This window comes from Gossypium raimondii, chromosome 10 (assembly GCF_025698545.1).
Source record: "Gossypium raimondii isolate GPD5lz chromosome 10, ASM2569854v1, whole genome shotgun sequence".
NCBI lineage: Eukaryota > Viridiplantae > Streptophyta > Magnoliopsida > Malvales > Malvaceae > Gossypium > Gossypium raimondii.
Window position 1 is genome coordinate 39,215,955 of NC_068574.1, and position 23,633 is coordinate 39,239,587.

Sequence of the window (23,633 nt, forward strand, 5' to 3'; positions counted from 1 at the left end):
ATTATATTAATTTAATATTAAAGTGATTAAGTTTAATTATAGTTGAACTCTCTAAACTCTCTCTATATAAAGAGAATCTTGGGTTATTATTTTACACACACTTGAATTCAAGAGAAAGTTGTAGAGAAAATTCTCTAAAGAATTTATGTCAACAAATTTCTAGAGATATTTTTCTCATTTACAACTTAGCCCAAAAGTTTAGAGAAATTGTGAAGTTACCCCACTGGTAATTTTTGTGATTTTTTATTCGAAGCGAGCCCACACTTGACAGATGTGAGCGTAAGGATAGTGGAGAAGACTACTCGATCAAAGCGTTCATCCTGGACGAATCTAAAAGGTACAATTTTGATTAAGTGTTTATTACTTTAGATATCACAACCAAGTTCTTGTTTTGGAATTTTTTTTAAACTCTAATTTTTCCTTAAATTTATTTTCCGCTACATTTTCCAAACTCAATTTTCCAACAATTGGTATCAAAGCAAGTTATGCTCAACCTATAAGTATAAACAGATAATCAAAATAATTTTTTTCTTCTTGAATGATTTTATTACATAAAAAGTGACATTCTTTAGATATTGTGCATGTTTTGAGTTATATATGAGAACAGATGTGATATTATATATTCGTTATATAATTGTTTTATTTTTGCGGGGTTGTGGTTTTAGGAATAGACCGTGTACTATTATCTTCACATAAGACCTTTTTTTAATTGATAGAATTCTTGTTCATTCTTACTTGTTCCACCATAGGAAGAATGAAAGAAAAACCATTATTTGAATTTCAAATTTTGGTCATCAATTAAGTAAAGAAATCAAAACTTTTTCTTGTAATTTTTATATATATTTTTATCATAAGAGCTTGATTTAGCTAGCCCATGTATCAATTTGTTCAATTATTTAAATTTTTATTATTAAATTTTTATAGATTTGTGATCGAAGAGCTTTATTTAGCTAGCCAATGTATCATCTTGTAATTTATGATATACAAGTTGCAATTGTTGATTAATTGAGGAATTTATTGAAAAAATCTGGTTTGAAAACAGTTTTCTTGCAAATCAGAAAAATAAAATTTTAAAAATCGAGTTGGCTTTTTATATTTATAGCAATAATTTTTTTGAAATAAACTTGAGCTTTGAGTGATATAGATCCTTGTCGTTCCCGACTTTAAACCAAATGATCTTATCCGCTATCCTTATACCATGAATTGCTACGAGTGTGGGCTCGAACAAATTCAAATCAAGCCTAGAACCAAAAAATAGTTTCTTTACATTTAGTGGGAAAGTAAATCTATCTCTTAATTGAAATAGAAAAAATTGTTATTCTCACCATTTTCGAGCAAAATAACAATATCTATATAACTTATTGAATTTTTAGCCCTGCCAATGCCTTCTATTTATAGGGAGAGTAAGTGAAACCCTAGTTAAATTAGTAGAATGCATTTAATGTGTGTTTAATAGAAAAATCAATCCCCTAGTTGAACTATGAGAGAGGGGCGACTAATTGGGTGTGTCTCCCCTCATATGTATTATGATGGAGATTCAGGCCTTACCTATATTTAGTCCAATTATATAAGCTTCCTAGACTTTTAACCCAATATTTTATAATTTAATCCAACCTAGTACATGTTTTTTTTTATTTTCTTAAAATATACATTATTTGTTAAATTAATTTTAATTAATTAATTTTCTCAATTAAATGATTTTCTCAACCTGATTCTAATTTTGTTAAAATCATGACAACTTTGGGTGTTTTTTCTTGGTTTGAATAGAGGTTTATAGCTTGAAGGGTGATAGAAATCAAAAGACTAGAGTTTGGAATAATAAAATCGAATAGAGAGGTGAGGGAAAACAAAGGGACGACAACAAGAATGGGAGGGAAGAAACTAACGTGAAATATATGTAGGTGGGGGAAGTATTGGGTTGAATTTTAAATTTTGGTTTAATTGCCTCTTAAAAACTCTAAGTTTTGACTATTTTACGAATCAGTCTTTTTTTTTTCAAAATTAAAGGTCTTTAAAACTCTTTTTTCAAAAATTGACTTAATTTTCTAAAAACCATAGTAAAAAACATTGCCGATAAACCATGTCGCAAAATTTTGAACACTCTAAGGCTAAAATCCTGAAAGTACCCCAAAAAATCTTAGGCTCTATTTTAGGGTGTTACACATGCCTATTAAGAAAGATTCAGTTTGGGTCATAGTGGATCGTCTGACCAAGTCCATCCATTTTCTACCTGTTCGTACTGACTACTCTCTGTATAGATTGGCAAGGTTGCCTATCTCATAGATTGTGAGGCTTCATGGTGTACTACTGTCCATTATTTCTGATCGGGACACTCAATTCACATCTCAATTTCAGAAAACCTTGCATGAGGCATTGGGCACGCGATTGAATTTTAGTACGGCTTTCCATCCATAGCTTGATGGGAAATCTAAGTGGGTTGTATAGATTTTAGAGGACATGTTGAGGGGTTGTGTGATAGACTTCAAGAGTTCGGTGGAACACTTGCTATTGGTCGAGTTTGCGTACAATAATAGTTTTCAGTCGAGTATCCAGATGGCTCCTTATGAAGCATTGTATGGTTGCAAATTTCGTACATCTCTATGTTGGACTGATATGGGGGAAAATAAGGTGTTCGGTCTAGATTTGGTACAAGAAACTAAGGATGTGGTGAATCTAATTCCAAATCGATTGAGAGCAGCATCTAATCGACAGAAGTCTTACGCCGACCTAAGGCGGAGGGATAATGAGTTCAGTGCTAGGGGATCAAGTATTCCTAAAAGTTTCACCATGGAAGAAAGTTTTGAGATTTGGACACAAGGGAAAGCTAAGTCTGAGGTTCATTGGGCCATACAAAGTTATTAAGGGGGTTGGACCAGTGGCTTATCAATTAGAGTTTCTTCCGGAAGTGGATCACATACTTGATGTATTCCATGTAACATCCCAAAATAGGGCCTAAATGGAACAGTGGTTGCAAAACCTCAAATCCGAGATAGAAAAGTTTATTGTGATTAATTTTTATGATTTACCAATTGTCAGATGCATGTGTTAGAATATTGATAAGAAATTTCAGCGATTGCATGTTTGAATTGCATATTAGGGTTTAATTGCAAAAGTGGGTAAATATGAGCTTTAGATGATAAATGAATTAATTGAAGTGCATAATTGAAGTAGAGGTCCTTAAATGGCAATTAGACCATTAGATTTTCATGGACAAAAATGGGCAGGCATAGATAAAAATAACTAAAGTTTTAATGAAGGGCAATTTAGTCATTTGGTAATAAAAAGAATTAAAAGGGAAAAAGATGGCAATGTGCTCATCTTCTTCCATAGGGTCGAAACTTCAAGGGACACCATAGCTAGGGTTTCTTCACTTTCTCAAGCTCATAGTAAGTGCATCCAAGTCCCGTTTTTCATGTTTTTTTTACGTTTTTGGAGTCCCCGTAACTTGGTTTAGCTTATTCTACTATTAATTCATGTTAGGGTTCATATTTGGAAAAATACCCATAGGTGAAATGTGTTTATTTTGATTTTTTATGGTACAATATAAAGCTTGAAATTATGTTAAACAACTTTTTCTAGGCGATTTTAAGTGAAAACGAGTAAAACGACATAATTGGTAAAAATACCTAATGTTCATAAGTAAATTTTAGAGTGAGACTGTGATGTTACCATAGAAGGGAAAGATGTTAAGCATGTCATAAAACATGAGAATAAGGGATGAAGTTTAATTTCTGAGCTTTGGGGCAAAAATGTAAATACGTAAAAGTTTAGGGGAAAAATCATAATTTTGCCAAAGTTCGAGTCAAGGACTGTTTTGATGAATGTGATTATTAGATAAGCTAAATTTGCTATTATAGATCAAGAGGAACGAAATCTGGTAAATAATGCAATATTTCAATAATTATTATTTATGTTTTTTATTTTCCAGCAATATGTACTTATTTTATGAAATTATTTAATGTTGACTCAAGTATGAGATGATAGAGAATCAGTGTTAAAAATTCCCGTTTAAACATTAGGAATGTATCGGAAACAAATGTCATGACATTAAGGGAATGACATCCCATGTAAGACCATGTTTGGAACATCGCATTGGAATTATTGAGATTATGAACGGTCCCACGTAAGACCATGTCTGGGACATGGCATTGGCACTGAGATGAGAGGTCCCACGTAAGGCCATGTCTGGGACATGGCGTTGGCACCAAGATGAGAGGTCCCCCATTAGACCATGTCTGGGACATGGGATGGGCACCGATATGAGAACTCTCAAGTAAGACCATATCTGGGATATAACATTTGCCGTATAGGAAACATTCCATGTAAAACCATGTCTGGGACATGGCTTTAGCATGTTATTATCAGATAGGAGACCCGAGTATCTTTACTATTCCAAGTGGTTCAACGGGCTAGTTAATAGACTATGTTCCATGAAAGTTCAGGTAAAAGCATAGTAAATAGATTCAGGTGAGTTATAAGGGTTAAGAATATTCCAGTTCTTAGTTGAGAAAGAAATTTTGGCAATGGAGGAGAAGTTATAATCATGAGTTATTTAAGTAAGCAAGTAAGTAAACAAGTAAGAGAGTAAGTAAAGAAGAAGCAAAGACCATGATACTTGATGATGGTTTATGAGTATAATTATTTATGATAAATGTTGTTATTTATTTGCTTGTAAACTTACTAAGCTTTACGCTTACTCCCTTTATTTTCTTTCTTTTTATAGTACCGCCAAGCCAATTTGGGGATCGTAAGAACGTCAGAGATCGTTCCACACTATCAACAGACCATCTCGATATTTTGTGGTTCGAAACATTTTTACTTCTGGCATGTATAGGGACTTAAGTTCTGGCATGTATAGGGACTTAGTCATTTTGTGTGTGTCGTTATGATATGGCTAATGAATAGCATGTAAATATTTGATAATGATTAGCTATTGAAATGTCTATTTAAGAACATGTTTTGGTGTTATGTATGCCTAAATGATAGTTAATATAAAGAAATTATAAAAGAGTAAAAAATTTGCAATGGAATAGTTTTTGGATAGCAGCATTGACGTGATTTTGAAAAATCACCAAGGATAGTAGAAATGGAATTAGAGGGTGAATGAGATATAAAATTAAATCTTATCGAGTCTATTTTAACTTGAAAGAAACGATGTAGACAAATGAATTTTATATTTTGTAATATTTGTATTTTAGTGAGGCAGGGTCAGAATGGTTTTTGAAGTCCCCTATTCTGACTTTAGAAAATCATTAAAAATTTTATAAAAAGAATTATGAGTCATAATTTATATGTATAGATTCCTTAGTGAGTCTATTTTCAATAGAAACAAGCAGAAGCACATAAAGCTTGTACAATGAGATAATTGATTTTTAGTTAATAAAGGTCAGAACCATCAGACAGTGAAATAGGGGAGACTTTAACGAATAAACTGTACTATTTGGCTAATCTAAAACTTCTAGAAATTTTATTGCAAGAAGATATATGAGTTTAGTTTCAGGAAACATTTACAGATTTAATTTTTGAGTTTCGTAACTTGAGTTAATTAAATTAGTGACTGTTACGCAAGTAGGCAGTTTTGTTGTGAGTAGTGAAATAAATTATTTTAATTTGTTTAAGTATTCAAAAAAATTTTAATGTTCCCGGTTGGATTTGAACCATTTCCGTTGCATGTTTTAGGGTCTTGAGGGCTCTTTTTAGGGACATATTGATTAAACGTGAGTGAATTAGTTTTAAAAGTTATTTTTTATGCTCCGAATTAGTAAGTTAAGTCAGGTAACGCCTCATGCTCGAATCTGCCAACGGTCTCAGGTAAGGGGTGTTACAGTTATTGGTATCATAGCGAGATTTAGTTGATTCTCGAAATATTCAGTATGAATAAAAGTCTAGCTATACGTGCAATGCTTGTATTTTGATAGTGTGACGACTTCTGACAATTTTAAAATGTTTTTCTTTAATAGTTATGGATCCTGAATGAGCTAGTACAGATGATGTAGAAAGTAATGTGCCCGCTCCCTCAAAAGGGACGGTGCCACCAGATAGTAGTGAAAGGCCCGTTACAGTTAGTCAGGGAGGAGGGGCTCGAGAAGCCTTCTTTCAAGCTATGAATAAATGGTTTGCCGAGTTTTTTCATACGAATCCGGCTATTAGACGTCCACCCCCTCATGATTCTCCGATCCCCTATGTAGCTCTTCTAATCACAGGTACAATTATAAGAGAAAGGCCACAAGTTGATAAGATCAGAAAACAAGGGGCTAAAGAGTTTTGAGTTACTAAAGATGATGATGCAGAGAGAATAGAATATGGGCTTGAGAATACTGTCAGTGTATTTGATGAGTTATCCTGTACACCTGAGGAATTCATGAAGTGTGTTGTCTCACTCCTTAGAGATTCGACCGATCATTGGTGGAAGACTCTTGTGTCAGTTGTACTGAGCGAGAGAGTCCCTTGGGATTTCTTTTAGGAGGAGTTCCATAAAAAGTATATCAGTCAGAGGTTTATTGACCAAAAAAGAAAAAAGTTCCTTGAGTTAAAGCAGGGTAAGATGACTATAACCGAGTATGAACGTGAATTTTTCAGACTCAGCAAGTATGCTCGAGAGTGTGTCTACAGAGGCTATCATGTGCAAAAGATATGAGGATGGGCTCACTGATGATATCTGACTGTCAGTTGGCGTTCTAGAGATAAAAGCGTTTGTTGTTCTAGTTGAAAGAGCCTATAAAGCAGAGGAGTTGTTAAAAGAAAAAGAAAAGGGCAAAGCTGAAATTGAGGTTCAAGACACGAAGAAAAGGCAGATGAGTAGATCATTGCAGTCTACATCCAAGAGGCCTAGAGAGTTCTCTATTAGATCAAATTTTTCAGACGGGTACCCTAGCCAAAACAGAGGTAGAAGATTTGTGGGTTCAAGAGCTTAGACTACTACAGTCGCAAGTGTGGGTAGTACTCGACCACCTAGACCAGAGTGTGCTCAATGTGGTAGACGTCATCTCGGTGAGTGCCAAGCAAATGAAAGTACTTGTTTTAGATGTGGTGTACTAGATCATTTTATTCGAGATTGTCCCGAAACAGTTAAAAGAGAAGTAATACCGAGTACAAGATCAGGAAATGCTCCCACTAGAGGCAGACCACAGAGGAATCTGGGAGTTGGAGCAAGTAACAAGGGTACGTCTAGAGACTCAGCAGCTAGACCAGATGCTAGAGCACCCGCAAGGACTTATGCTATTCACGCTCGCGAAGAGGCATCCTCCCCTAATGTGATTACGGGTACATTTTCTCTCTATGATACTAGTATTATTGCTTTGATTGATCCAGGTTCGACCCATTCCTATATTTGCTTGAGACTGGTGCCTAATATGAACATGCCCATAGAATCTACCAAATTTGTGATTAAAGTATCGAATCCATTAGGCCGGTATGTGTAAGTAAACAAAGTATGTAAAAATTGCCCTTTAATGATTAAATGTCAATGTTTTTCGGCCGATCTTATGCTATTGCCATTTGACGAGTTTAATGTGATTCTTGGTATGGATTGGTTGATTGCCCATGATGTGATAGTGAATTGCGAAAAGAAATACATTGAGTTGAAATGCAAAAATGGTGATATTATCCGGGTTAATTCAGATGAGTCAGATAGTTCTCTTGCCATGATTTCTGTTATGTCTACTCAGAAATGTTTGAGAAAAAGGTATGAAGCTTATCTTGCTTTTGTATTGAATACTAAAGAACTAGAGTTGAAAATTGAATTAGTGCCAGTAGTTTGTGATTTTTTCGACCTGTTTCCGGAAGAATTGCCAGGTTTGCCTCCTATTAAAGAAGTTGAGTTTGGTATTGAGTTGGTTCCAGGTACCACTCCTATTTCTATTGTTCTTTATAGAATGGACCCGTTGGAATTGAAAGAATTGAAGGCTCAATTGCAGGAATTAATAAAGGTTTTGCAAGGCCTAGTTGTTCTCTGTGGGGCGCATCAGTGCTTTTTGTTAAAAGAAAGACGGATCGATGAGGTTGTGTATATATTATCGACAGCTTAACAAAGTAACAATAAAGAATAAATATCCACTGCCTAAAATTGATGATCTGTTTGACCAATTGAAGGGAGCCACTGTGTTCTCTAAGATAGAGTTGAGATCTGGTTACTATCAATTACGGGTTAAAGAGTCAGATGTTTCGGAGACTTCTTTCCAGACTAGGTATGGTCACTATGAGTTTCCTGTGATGCCATTTGGCTTGACTAATGCTCTTGCCATATTCATGGATTTAATGAATCGAATCTTTCGACTGTACTTGGAAAAGTTTGTAGTTGTGTTTATTGATGATATTCTGATTTACTCTCCTGATTAGATTGAAAATGTCGAACATTTGAGAATAGTTTTACAGATTTTGAGAGATAATCAGTTGTATGCCAAGTTTAGCAAAAGTGAGTTCTAGCTTCGAGAAGTTGGATTCCTTGGACACATTGTCTCAGGTGATGGTATTAAAATTCATCCAAGTAAAATTTCAGCAGCTGTTGTGTGAAAACCACCCAGAAATGTGTCAGAAGTTAGAAGTTTTCTTGGATTAGCTGGTTATTATGTAAAGGGATTTTCCGTCATACCTACCCTGTTAACAAGGTTGTTACAGAAAGATGTCAAGTTTGAATGGACCGAGAAGTTCTAGCAGAGTTTTGACAAGTTAAAGGCATTGTTGACTGAAGCTCCTGTTTTAGTACAGCCAGAACTGGGTAAAGAATTTGTGATTTATAGTGATGCATCCTTAAATGGATTGGGTTGTGTACTTATGCAGGAAGGTAAAGTAATAGCATATGCTTCCAGATAGTTAAAGCCACATGAGAAAACTACCCGACGCACGATTTAGAGCTAGCTGCCATTGTATTTGCGTTGAATATCTAGAGACATTACTTGTACGGTCAGAAGTGCTGAATATTCACTGGCCAAAAAAGTTTGGAATACTTGATGACCCAGAAAGATTTGAACTTGAGGCAAAGAAGATGGCTAGAGTTGATTAAAGATTATGAGTTAGTGATCGACTATCACCCGGGTAAGGCAAACGTTGTTGCTGATGCCTTGAGTAGAAAGTCCTTATTTACATTGAGAGCTTTGAATACTAGTTTGGCTTTATCCGATGACTGTTCTATTTTAGCTGAGTTGAGAGCTAAACCGATGTTTCTTGAAGAAATCTGTAAAGCTCAGAAAGATGACAATGAGTTGCAAGCTAAAAAAGCTCTGTGTGAGTCAGGTGTTGAGTCTAATTTTCAAATCGGTTCTGTTTGTTGTTTGATGTTTAGAAATCAGATATGTGTACCGAAGAATGATGAGCTTATTCGAAAGATCTTACAGGAAGCACATAGCAGTTCTTTGTCTATTCACCCAGGTAGTACAAAAATGTATAATGATTTGAAGAAAACATACTGGTGGGCAGGAATGAAATGAGATATTTCAAAATTTGTTTCTAGATGCTTGATTTGTCAGCAGGTAAAGGCCAAACATCAGGTACCTTCAGGTTTATTGCAGACTGTGTTAGTTCTTGAGTGCAATTGAGACCGAGTTACCATAGATTTTGTGACAGGGTTACCGTTGACACCGAGAAAGAAAGATGCAGTATGGGTTGTGATTGATAAGCTAACGAAGTCGGCTCATTTTATCCCAATTCGTATAGATTATTCACTTGACAAGTTAGCCAAGTTGTATATTTCAGAGATAGTCAGACTACGTGGAGTACCATTATTGATTATCTCAGATAGAGATCTGAGATTTACTTTGCAGTTTTGGAAGAAATTACAGGAAGCTTTGGGCACAAAGTTGAGTTTTAGTACAACTTTCCATCATCAGACCGATGGTCAATCAGAGAGAGTTATTCAAATACTTGAGGATATGCTCAGATGTTGTGTTTTAGAATTTCAAGGTAGTTGGGAGAAATATTTGTCTTTGGTAGAGTTTGCCTATAATAATAGTTATCAGTCAAGTTTGAAGATGGCACCTTATGAAGCTTTGTATGGACGTAAGTGTCGTATGCCTTTGTATTGGACAGAGCTTAAGGAAAATCAGATTTACAGGATTGATCTAGTCAAAGAAACAGAAAAGAAAATAGAAGTCATTAGAGATTACTTGAAAGCAGCTTCAGATAGACAGAAATCCTATGCAAATTTGAAAAGAAAAGAGATTGAGTTTCAGGTTGGTGACAGGGTATTTTTGAAAGTATCCCCGTGGAAGAAACTTCTTAGATATGGCAAGAAAGGCAAACTAAGTCCACATTTTATTGGACCGTTGAAGGTGACTAAAAGAATTGGGCCCTTAGCATATTAGTTAGCTTTGTCGACTGACTTAGAGAAGATTCATGATGTATTCCATGTGTCTATATTACGCCGTTATCATTCAGATCTGTCACATATGATTTCTCAGACAGATGTTGAGATTCAGCCAGACATGACTTACGATGAAGAACCAGTAAAGATTCTAGCTCGAGAGGCCAAGCAACTAAGGAACAAAAGTGTTGCACTTATGAAAGTATTATGGAATAAGCATGGGGTAGATGAGGCTACATGGGAGCCCGAAGAGGCTATGCAAAAATAGTAACCAAATCTCTTCACAGGTAAGATTTTTGAGGACGAAAATCCCTAAAGGGGGAGAAATGTAACATCCCGAAATAGGGCCTAAGCAGAACAGTGGTTGTGAAACCACGAATCCGAGATAGAAAATTTTATTGTGATTAATTTTTATGATTTACCGATTGATTGGATGCATGTGTTAGAATACTGATAAGAAATTTCAACGATTGCATGTTTGAATTGCATATTAGGGTGTAATTGCAAAAGTGGGTAAATATAAGCTTCAGATGATAAAGGATTTAATTGAAGTGCATAATTGAAGTAGAGGTCCTTAAATGGTAATTAGACCATTAGATTTTCATGGACAAAAATGGGCATGCATAGATAAAAATAACTAAAGTTTTAATGAAGGACATTTTAGTCATTTGGTAATAAAAAGAATTAAAAGGGAAAAAGATGGCAAAATGTGCTCATCTTCTTCCATAGGGCCGAAACTTCAAGGGACACCATAGATAGGGTTTCTTCACTTTCTCAAGCTCATAATAAGTGCATTTAAGCCCCGTTTTTAATGTTTTTTTTATGTTTTTGAAGTCCTCTTAGCTCGATTTAGCTTATTCTACCATTAATTCATGTTAGGGTTCATATTTGGAAAAATACCCATAGGTGAAATATATTTATTTTGATGTTTTATGGTAGAATATTAAGCTTGAAATCATGTTAAACAACTTTTGCTAGGCAATTTTAAGTGAAGACGAGTAAAACGACATAATTTGTAAAAATTCCTAATGTTCATAAGTAAATGTTAGACTGGGAATTTGATGTTACCATAGAAGGGAAAGATGTTCAGCATGTCATAAAACATAAGAATAAGGGATGAAGTTTAATTTCCGAGCTTTGGGGCAAAAGTATAAATATGTAAAAGTTTAGGGGCAAAATCATAATTTTTCCAAATTTTGAGTCAAGGACTGTTTTGATGAGTGTGAGTCTTAAATAAGCTAAATTTGCTATTATAGATCAAGAGGAACGAAATCCAAAATTAGACTAGGGAAAGAGAAAGGTTGAGGACTAAGTTGCTAGATTTGATCGTATTTTGTACCGAGGTAAGTTTACAATAAATAAATGCAATTTTCAATAATTATTATTAATGTTGTTATTTTCCAGCAATTATGTACTTATTTTATGAAATTATTTAATGTTGATTCAAGTATGAGATGATAGAGAATCAATGTTAAAAAGTCCTGTTGAAACATTAGGAATGTATCGGATACAAATGTCATGACATTAAGGGGTTGAGATCCCATGTAAGACCATGTCTCGGACATGGCATTGGTATTATTGAGGTTATGAGAGGTCCCACATAAGACCATGTCTGGGACATGGCGTTGGCATTGAGATGAGAGGTCTCACATAAGACCATGTCTGGGACATGGCGTTGGCACCGAGATGAGAGGTCCCTTGTAAGACTATGTCTAGGACATGGCATGGGTACCAATATGAGAACTCTCATGTAAGACCATATCTGGGATATGACTTTTGCAATACAAGAAACATCTCATGTAAGACCATGTCTGGGACATGGCTTTGACATGTTATTATCAGACAGGAGACCCGAGTATCTTTAGTATTCCAAGTGGTTCAACCAGCTGGTAAATAGACTATGTTACATGAAAGTTCATGTAAAAGCATAATAAATAGATTTAGGTGAGTTACAAGGGTTAAGAGTATTTCAGTTATCAGTTGAGAAAGAAATTTCAGTAAGGGAGGAGAAGTAATAATCATGAGTTATTTAAGTAAGCAAGTAAGTAAACAAGTAAGAGAGTAAGTGAAGAAGAAGCAAAGACCATGATACTTGATAATGGTTTATGAGTATAATTATTTATGATAAATGTTGTTATTTATTTGCTTGTAAACTTACTAAGCTTTACACTTACTCCCTTCCTTTTCCTTCTTTTTATAGTATTGCCAAGCCAAATCGAGGATCGTAAGGACATCGGAGATCGTTTCACACTATCAACAGACCATCTCGGTATTTTATTGTTCAAAACATTTTAAGTTATGGCATGTATAAGGACTTAATCATTCTGTGTATGTCCTTATGATATGGCTAATGAATAGCATGTAAATATTTGATAATGATTAGCTATTGAAATGGTTATTCAAGAACATGTTTTGGTGTTATATATGCCTAAATGATAGTTAATACAAAGAAATTATAAAAGAGTAAAAAATTTGCAATGGAACAATTTTTGGACAACAGCATTGACGTGATTTTGAAAAATCACCAAGGGTAGTAGAAATAAAATTAGAGCGTGAATAAGATATAGAATTAAACCTTATCGAGTCTATTTTCACATGAAAGAAATGGTGTAGGCAAAGGAATTTTATATTTTGTAATATTTCTATTTAAGTGAGATAGGGTCAGAATGGTTTTTGAAGTTTCCTATTCTAAATTTATAAAATAATTAAAAATTTTATAGAAAGAATTATGAGTCATAATTTATATTTCTAGATTCCTTAGTGAGTCTGTTTTCAATAGAAACAAGCGAATGCACCATATAAAGTCCGTACAATGAGATAATTGATTTTTAGTGAATAGAGGTCAGAACCATCGGACAGTGATATAAGGGAGACTTTAACGAATACACTGTACAATTTGACTAATCCAAAAATTTTGGAAATTTTATGATAAGAAGATATATGAGTCTTGTTTCAGTAAAAATTTATAGATCTAAATTTTGAGTTTTTTAACTAAGTTATAATTTAATTAGTGACTATTATGCAACTGGACAGTTTTATTGTGAGTAGTGAAATAAATTATTTTGATTTGTTTAAGTATTCGAAAAATTCTTAATGTTCCCGGTTTGGACCCGAACCATTTCTGTTACATGTTTTAAGGTCTCGAGGGCTCTTTTTAGGGACATATTGATTAAACATGAGCGAATTAATTTTAAAAGTAAATTTTTATGCTTTGAATTAGTAAGTTAAGTCAGGTAACGCCTCGTGCTCGACTCCGGCAATGGTCTCGGGTAAAGGGTGTTACATTCCATGTTTCTATGTTGAGGCGATATCATTCTGATCCTTCACATGTGATTCCGATTGAAGTAGTCGAGGTGAGACCCAATTTGTCTTATGAGAAAAAGCCATTACAAATCTTGGACCGCGAGGTCAAGAAACTGTGGACGAAGTAGATTCCTCTAGTGAAAGTCTTGTGGCAGAATCACAGTGAGAGTGAAGCCACTTGGGAACTCGAATAGATGATGTGCCGTCAATACCATCACTTTTTTGGATCAGGTAAATTTCGAGGATAAAATTTTTTAAGGGGGCAGAGTTGTGAGGCCCTAGATTTTATTTATTCAATTGCGCAAGTTTGTATCACAAGGTAATTTGTAGATAAGTGGTTAAGGGTGTTAATAAAATCCTAGAGGTCCCATGTTTGAACCCCCCTACACTCTAATTGATTTATATTTCTCATCCTAGCCACAAATTTTGACAATTCTAGAAGGTCAATACTCCCTCTTGTCGTCCAAGTCTTTCCATAAAGGGGGAGATTCTCTTTCCTTTTATTTGAGTCAAACTTTCCTCCAAAACCCCCTTTTCACTTTCCTTTCTCCCCATGATCCACTTTTCACTCTCTTTGTCACTAAACCTACCCAAAGTAAGCCTTTGACTACTCATGGTCGGCCCTAGCACTCCTATAACCCTATTTTTTATTTTGGTACTCCCATTTCTTCCTCTCCTCCCCACTTTTTCTATTCACCATCTTTCCTCCACTGGTTTTCAATTTTTTCTTCCTTTTTTTACACTTTTGAAGCCAATTCTCTTCTAATCTCTTCCCATCCTCTGCCATACACGGTTGCCACACCACCTCCCTACCTCCACCATCGTCGCCGCACTGGTGCTGTCGGCCAGTGCTGATTTTTTCTTATTTTCTTCTCCTCTTTTCAAAAATCCTCTAGAAAACTCTTGAATCTGATTTTTAAATATTAAAGGTCATCTTTTGTATTATTATTATCTCTAAACTCTTCTAATTTTCGTTTATAGTGCCTAATCCCCCTCTTTAATGGACTTTTCAGGATTTTGTTGCCGAGCCTTTTACTCTCCGTTTAATCATAAGTTTGAAATACTATTGTTCTCCTTACACTTTTGTAATATTATTTTCAATTTAACAAGGTTCTAACTATTCGATTTCATGCATTATTGAAGAGTATTAAAAAATATCGAAATTCACGCATCAACTGTAGAAAGGGTGATAATTGACAACCTTTTTGCATAAGTAGTGCTGAATCAGTGTTGTTTTAGTTAAGGGATTGTTATTTATTCATTAGATCAATACTAACACATATATTTTATTAAACATAGTGACTCAAGAAATCAGATTCGTCCCTTTCAAAGTGGAATCGAGATCTATTCAATCGGATCTAAGGTGTGGGGACATATTCTTCATAATAATTAATAATATTGATTAAATAATAAATAATAGTGATATTTTAAATTTACTATTTTTTATTATATGATTCTTGAAATATAAGTATGTGTAAATACAAGTGTATACATAAATATCAGTAAAAACCAATGAGGATATCAAATAAGTAAAATTTCGAAACTCTGAGATCTATGATGTGATTGGTTTATTGGATGATTCTATGATATATGTTATTATGTGATTTCCATCACTCATGTCATGTGATTTATGGCTCATAAAAATATGATATTCTGGTCATATGAAAATGATATATGTTACTAAATCTGATCTATGGATTTGCATGATTGAGTATGCCCTACAATGATATTCTGATTTGCATGATTAAGCATGCCGTAGTGAAAATATGTGTAAAAATATGAGATCTGATTCGCATGCTGAGCATGCCATATTTTGATATTCTGATCCGCATGTAAAGCATGAAAAATGCATGGAGGAAGTATCTGGCAGTAAATTTGCAAATATCTGGTGGTTCAACAACATTATTCTGTTTCTAGCAGTACGATTGCATTACTAGACCACATTATTGGTGTGATATTGCATGGATCAGTTCTGGGAAAACTCTCGTTGGTGTGTAGTGGAGTTGGGTAGGATCTATTTTCAAAATCTATATTGTTTTCTTGAAAAGTGTTACATTAACATTGTCGTTATGCTTTTTACCGTACCTGATTCTATGAATGAATAATTTATATTTTATGGTATGTTTAATAAATCATGTTGGTATGAGTTAGTCTGTGATTATTATTATTAGAAATCCACACTGAGTTCTTTTAAAGCTCACCCCTTTAAATTCTGATTTTCAAATAATTGAGGTTAGGATGGGTTTGATTATGGAGGCACTCTCGGTTGTTTTTCAAAAAAAAAATATTAATAATGATATTTGATATGTCGAGGTGTGTTTATTCACTATGAACTTTAATTTTGGGAACTTTGGTTTGTCTTTTTTTTATGTTTTGAGACTTGGATTTGATTTGGTAATTTTTGTGCATGATTTGGATTTAAAAACTACCGTTTAAATGGTTTGAGAAAATCATAATTTACGATGGATTTTCATATTTATGAAGAAACTTAAGCTTAATAAGGATGATTTCCAAAACTCAATATTATGTTTTCAAATTTTGACACATCTATTTATGAGACTACTATTTTACTAGTTTTATGATTAATTCACGTCTTCAAAATAAATAATGAATTTCGATTTAGAAAATTTTCTACGGCAATGTCTTAGATAAATTACAACGTTTTCAATGAACAATCACAATACTTAAGTTTTTCAAAAAATAAGATATCAACTAAGTTTGGTTTTACATAAAACAAGAATTAAAAGTGATTTTGCATGGAAATTTTAAAGTGAAAAACTTCTAAATATTTTACTATGCCATTGTCATGGCTAATGTGATCTTCAAGATTCGGCCATAAAGTCTAGGCCGAGTCTAGGGGTTACAAGTATCCGCAAGTATACGGATCTAGTGGTAATATAGTTTAACAATAGAGTGGGTGAGTACTCTGAGTGTCGTACCTAAAGAAGGGGAGTGCTAGATCAATTCTAACCTGAACACTAAAGATCTAATTAGTACTTTTAAATTTAGTTGTAGTACGAAGAATATAAAATAAAAGATTTTTGGGGTTTTCATGATAATAAAAATAAAACAACATAAAAAGATAGAATTCAAGAGATTAAAAATGAAGAATAAATCATATCTGATTATGGGTATTTAGCTCGCTTCGGTAATTTCCATCAACTATCACTTCGAGTTCCTCATCAATCAACTAGTCACTACATTACCAGGGTCTTTCAATTTTCAACTAACATAACGAGTCAACAAGAACTACTTATCTTCCAACCTCACAGTCAAGACTAGTTTGGGGTTAAGGTGTTCACAAATGGACAATACTAATTTTGGGTTAATTTCCATCTTGATGACTTTTGGAAGTTGTCAAGTCTAGGGTTTGTTTCACATTCTTCCTTTTCCAAATAGCTAATCTGAGTAACCCTACAAAATAGTTAACAGATCATACCTTCACTTGCTAATCCCCTATAGAAGGATTAGTTCCTTATGGTGTTTATAAAAATATATACTCAATGTAAAGAGAAAGCATGCTAATTAAATCGACAAGATAGAGTAAATGAAAGAGCCTGATTGTATTGGTATTAAGTGCAAATCCAAATAGTTGAATGATTCCACAATCCAAATCTCTTGAAATAAAAAAACGAACAAAATAAACTAAAAACAAGAACTCTAAGAAAACAAAACTAAATCTAAAGAAAATAAACTAGGTTAATGAAAAAGGTGTCCATAACAAGTGACAAATAAACCTATTTATAGCCTTCAGGTGGCCATCGTCCTGAACCCTTAGTTAGCTGACGTTCTCGAGCTTAAAATTTTGATTGTACAAACCAAAATGCCTTTGCTTCATATTTAGATTTCATTACAGAGTCGATGCCGGACACACTAGGACCTGTGTTGCGACATAGCAACCATTATGCTCCTTTGTAGCCATCTTCAGGGGTATGTTGCGACACCCTCAGCCTGTGTCGTGACATCAAAGGTAGACTTGGGTTTTGTTCATTTTGTTCCTTATGTTACGACATCTATCTTTTCGTGTTGTGGCATAGCATCTACTATCGTCCTAAAAGTCCTTATGATGGTGTCCTGCACACTCACAAAGTACGTTAGCTCTCCCTTAGACTTCATTCAGCCCTTAGGGTTAATAAAAGATTCAATTTGTACATTTATTGAATGTAAGTAAAACTAAAGAAATTTAACTAAAATATAATGAAAATGCTTGTATTCAGGCTCCTTAAGTATGAAAACTTGTTTAATCTGCTACACCGAATTTCAGAAGATCAGTTACAACACGAGAAGTTTGATATCCCAACATAGGGAGTAGAATACAAGAATATTGAGACTGCCTTTGGTATCACAACACAACTATGGGATGTCGCAACACACCCTTGAAGAAACCCTGAACCTTAGCATACTGCCTTTGATGTCACGACACAAGGACTAGAGTGTCGCAACATCAATCCTGTACGGGAGATATTTATGAGCCAGGGGAGTTTTGGTCTGCACAATCAAATATTTAACATGAGAGCATCAACTAACCTAGGGTTGCGGATGACGACAACCCTAACTCTATAAAGAAGCTCATTTAGTACTTGTTATGTACGACTTTTCAGATTTTATGTTTTTCCTTATAATTTCAGTTCTTAGTTTTAGGCTTAGGTTTAGTTTTAGTTCTTTTTCTCTTTGTATTCTTTAGAGAACGTGGTTTGTAAACACAATCAAACGCTAGTGGATGTTCTTTACTTCATCTATCAAATACAAATAGGATTCTCTAAACTCTATTCTTGATTTTTTGTTTATGTTTATCTTTATATTCAAGTTTACTATGTTCATGAGATTCATGAAGAACTAATCCTCTTATGGGGGATTAGCGAGTGGAGGTGTGATTAATTGATTCTTATGTAAGGTTTTCTTAGTAGATCAACTATTTGAGAGAGGAAGAACTTAAATGCTAGGCTTGACAACACTAGAAAGTCATTTAGGTGGGAATTAACCCAAAATTAGTATAGCCTATCTGTAAACACTTTAGCCCCAAATTGGTCTGGACTGTAAGGTCAAAAGATAAGTAGTTTTTGCCAACTCATTAGTTTAGTGGAAGATCAAGAGGTTCTGCTAGGGTAATGCCTACTTGATTGAGTTGAAACCTGAAATAGGAGTTAATTATGACCACCAAAGCAAGCTAATCACCCATGCCTAGAATTTATTGAAGTCTATAAATTAAGTTTTTCGAAGCTCTTTATATTTAGGTTTTTTATTCTTTCTATTTTATTCTTAAAAATCTAAAATATTTTCTTTTATATTTTATCATACAATCATTTATTTAAATTACTAATTAGATCTATTTGTTCTTAGGTTAAATTAATTTACTGTTAGCCTTTCTTAAGTACGATCCTTGGAGTACTTACCTCCTTCGTTGTAACTATATTATAACCTGACCCGTATACTTGCAAACTCTTCTTATTTCATATATTTTGTGCAAGATTCTTACTCTGTATGTTGGTCCGTCTAGAGTTGGTCAAAACTCTTCCCAGGTAAACTCAAATCTCGATGGACAGTTAGGACCTTTCGCTATAAATCAGGTTTTCCTGTACGGAGTAGGCGAGCTACGAGACAATAAGGGAGCTAAGTTTCAGGTGGTCAATGGCTGAAACATTATTGGACTGTGAAGTTGAGCGAAAAACACCTCGTTCACTTTAATCGATCCGTGAAATTTTTATGCCCGGATAATGTTATTTTTAAATTTTTCTATTTTTATTTTTCTATTTTTCATTTTCTTCATTTTTTTTCCCAACCACTATTGCTTCTTCTTACTATCACCCCACGTGTACGCTGCCCACATCGTTCACACTACAAACGACTACTAGTCGCAACCCTCGCGTGCCCATCGCACCCCGTAACGTACCAATCGCATGCCCTTGTGCGACCACAAGGAAGCATGCCCTTGTGCGACCCGTCGTTCCTTTGCGCACCACCAAGACAGCAAGCCTGCATGCACTCGACAACAACGAAAATAGCCTCCAAAGCATCGACAACCCACGAGAGTCCCTTGGCGATCCACAGTTGTTTCCCTTAACCATTCAACAATCCCTTGTAGCTGCACCTTGTCCGTCTCTAAGGTAATTGGGATTATCTTTTCTAATAAAGTGGTTTTATGTTTGTCTCTTTGAGGAAAAAGATGTTTTGAAAGAGGGAAAATTCAAGTATTCAAGCTGATGAAATCCATCACTAGTTTTGAACTCCGAGCATAAAGGCAAGATATATCAGAAAATTGAAGAAAAAACCCATGTTCTCGAATAAGGGTTTCCAACTTGCCAATGAGTATGATGTATCGACACTCATTCAGGAAATTATCAAGAAACTAGGATGAAAATTATTTTATGATATTCGGTCTCCTCCGAATGAAGACATTTTCCGAGAGTTCTATCCCCATCTGAATTGGACAACGTTGACAACATTCCATGTGTGTGGAAAGGAGTTGTCTTTATCATCAACATAAACAGTGATCGATGCTTTATTCAATTTACCTAACACGTTCCTACAATACCCAATCATATGTTAGGGCCCCCAATGGCACTATTAACCAATTTGGGTCTCCAAAACAAGTAAAAACGAGGCATTTAAACTTATTAACTCAAAACCTAAAAACTACAAAAAAGAACATGGAAAAGACGCTACTATGCTTGAAAACAAGCACCTCAAGTATACTGGAAAGGCCTAATTTGTCATATCAAATTACAACATATCAGTATTATTTTGAGAGGTTTATTGGTTGTATTGTGAGATATTTTGGTGAGTGATTTATGACAATTGGGGTCGGTATTGGGGCTGCAATTACTTCTTTGTTTCTTTGTATAAGGGTAGATTGAGCTTAAGCGAATAGGTGATCTGGAGGATTGTGGAATAAAATCATTCACTAGATGAGGCTTTGTAAATGTAAGACCATTGTGTCCAAACTATTCTAGCAAGTATCGTGTGTTAATTCTCTCCTTACTTTGCTCATCACATTACTTTGTATCTAACATTTCTATTCGTTTCTATTCTAACTGTTAGATGAAACACAACTATTTTAAAATACCAATCAAAAGCTTTTCCAATAATCTTTTAACTATTAATTAATTTTGATATAGGTTGTGAAATATTCATAATTGATTGCTATATAGTTTTGTTTGATTTTTCTATAATAATTGTATATAAAGTAATGGTGTAGTCTCTTTTATTGATTGTTATGTGTATTAAACTTATTTCAAATAATTTTAAATATTACACATTCTCAACAGAATAACAGAAGTAACAGAAATAACAGAATACTAAGTTCAAAGAAAATATAATGTCGTAGGTATAAAAATTTGGTTAAATATTATATTGAGCATAATTTAATTCAATATTATGTTAATATTATGTTGAATAAAATATTATGTTGTGAGTACGAAAACTTAATTAGATCCACGCAATCTCATTTAAATTACAATTTAGTTTTATGTTGATAATATTGACACCATTAAGTAGTTTCATAGTTTAGTTTTATGTAGGTTAAAGTAAAGTAAAATAAAATAAAATAAAGAAGAAAACCTTGTTTACTATTACTTTTATTTAATTTAGCTGGATTACAAAACATTGCTCCCGCACATATATAAATACATGCAAGTTGTAGAGTAGAAACTAAAGTTGCATGCTGTTAAGGCCATGTTTTATTTTATTTATATATATATTTATTCCGAATCCAGATATTGGGATCTGGGTTTTATTGTTGATGCAATTACGTACGTACGTACACCTAGATTAGTTGTTTGATCTACTGTTGCGAGCCTTGCCTTGGGCTAAAAACCGACACCTCCTGTCTGTTATGCTTCAACCTCATGGCCTCCTCCCGGGATATACCAAAGGAGTTGGCCAGCACGTCCACCGGCAATCCTCGCATAATGGAGACACGTCCAGCAATCTGACTAATCTTGGCATTGGCATTTGTCTTGAATGCTATCCATTCAAACCCTCGCCTTCCTGCTTTTTTCACCACTGCATGATTCTGGGGTACGGTTATGACCTGACCCCTCTCAACCTGCTCATCGAATATCGCCTCTCCATTTTCCGACACAATTTGAATCCTTCCATTTCCCCTTGTGATGTAAACAATGCTGTGGGCATTCATGTTCCAGTGAGGAGCGTAGATAGCATTCTGTTACACCCAAATTAAAGCATCATAATATACATATATTAGATACCACTGTAAGAGAGTCTAATAGAATCAAATAATACAAGTAACGTAAAATGTGAGTCAGTCCAAAGTGCAAAATACGTACATTGTAAAGGACTCCCCTCTCGGCGCTGAGTTGGAGGTATTGGAGAATGGGAAGATTGAAACTGTTAACTGTGGTGATGCGACCACCTCGTGGGTTGAAAACATCAGCAGAGGAAGCAGGGGTCCTGTGTTTCAGTCTCATTGAGCAGAATGTTTCTTCTAAGCCGTTTCCTGACCTTCTCCTTCCTCTTCCTCGTTCTTCTCTTTCTTCTTCCTCAGATCCCTCTTCTTGACTTTCTTGTCGCCTCTGCCATTTCGGTTCTCTTTCTTCTTCTCCCTCCTCTTCACGTCCTTGTCGCCTCTGCCCTTCCTCGGGCCACTCAAATCCATGCTCCATTCTAACAATGGCTCCCCTGTTATCTCTTTCGTTTTGTAGCTTCCTTGCTAGCCTGGTATCAATTCCGAAAGCCTGCGCCAGGAGATTGTCGCGAAAGCCACTGAGCACATTGTTTCCGCCGCTCTCTTGCGACTCTTCCTCCTCCCGTTCCCCTCTCTGGGTTCTGCTTTGCCTTTGGTTTCGGTCTCTGCTTTGACCTCCTGTTACCACACCTCCTTGTGGATTACCAGCAAGGAAGAATTTCTATTAAACCCACCAAAAAATCAGTTAACCGGAAAAACAATTTCTATTAAATGTTTATGGTAGTGCCATTATTTGATTTTCTCACCCTGAAGTTCTCATCGAGCTGGTTGGCATCATTGCCAACATCAACAAGTGCGACCAACACAAGTTGAGACCGCCCATTGTTGAAAATCCAGTGAGCCACTCCAGCAGGCAAGGCAACCACATCACCCTCCTTCAACCGTCTGAGCTTTTGGTGCTGATCTCTTTGTGGCCTATCTTGTATACTTTGTTGCGACTGTGATTGATATGTCTCGGGACAACCTGGGAAGACCGCCCCATGAATACCCTCCCCTGTATATTTTGAAAACCAAAAGCAATGTCAGCAGCAATATCAATACTACGGTCCTACATACATTGAAGCTGCAGAGAGAGAATTGTATAGTGTTAGAAGACCTTGTTCAACATAGAAAAGCATAGGAGCACTGGTAAATGAAGGCAATAAAAGTCCTTTGCGCTGGATCTTATGACGTAGGAAAGCAACACCAGCACACTGGAATTGATCCTCATTTTGGTCCCAGAACTCAGTTTCACCAGCCTCTGACCTAAACCGGTGCTTAGGCTGAAGAGCATTCAAGTTCTGGAGTTGGCATTGGGATTGGTGACGTGGCTGAGGTTGCTGAGGCTGCCCCCAAGGTTGATCCTGGTGATGGTTAGTGACGAGATCTATCTGAGCAAAGCAGCCATGGAAGAGAACAAGCAAGCAAACGCTAAAAGAAAGCAAAGAAGTGTAAGCCATTAGAAAATTTATTTGGTGAAGAAGGGAGGTGACTTGAGGTGGTATTTATAGAGAAAAAAATGGGGGACGTGGCGAAGGGGTTGAGTGAGTGTGTTTGGGTTTACATGCATGTGAATATGTCTTGACGTGTGCTTGCATGGCTGAGGATGGCCTCAGTGGTTTACACATATTTTCTTTCTCTCCGCAACGTGCTCTTCATCTGCTGGGGCCTCAACCGTGCTCAGGTTCACCTGTTTTGAGTTTTTTCCTTAAATAGTTTTATACAATATTTTTTAGATCACATCGGTGTTGAAATCCATCCGACTATCGGTTAGATTAGTCATTATTGGTTCGTTGATTCTTTTATCGATTAAAAAATATTATTAAAATTTTAAATATTTAAAAACATCGA

At 35.1% G+C, this 23,633-nt stretch overlaps 1 protein-coding gene across 1 annotated transcript; it reads right to left on the reverse strand.

Moving 5' to 3' along the window:
- Nucleotides 1-21,158: 21,158 nt before the first annotated feature.
- Nucleotides 21,159-23,255, reverse strand: LOC105777252 (legumin B). The gene is made up of 4 exons (XM_012600402.2): nt 22,900-23,255; nt 22,550-22,797; nt 21,886-22,464; nt 21,159-21,761 (listed from the first exon to the last, which is right to left on the reverse strand). Exons 1-4 carry the CDS (start codon nt 23,240-23,242, stop codon nt 21,381-21,383), a joined length of 1,551 nt encoding a protein of 516 aa, XP_012455856.1. The 5' UTR covers nt 23,243-23,255; the 3' UTR covers nt 21,159-21,380.
- Between the last annotated feature and the right edge of the window lie 378 nt (nt 23,256-23,633).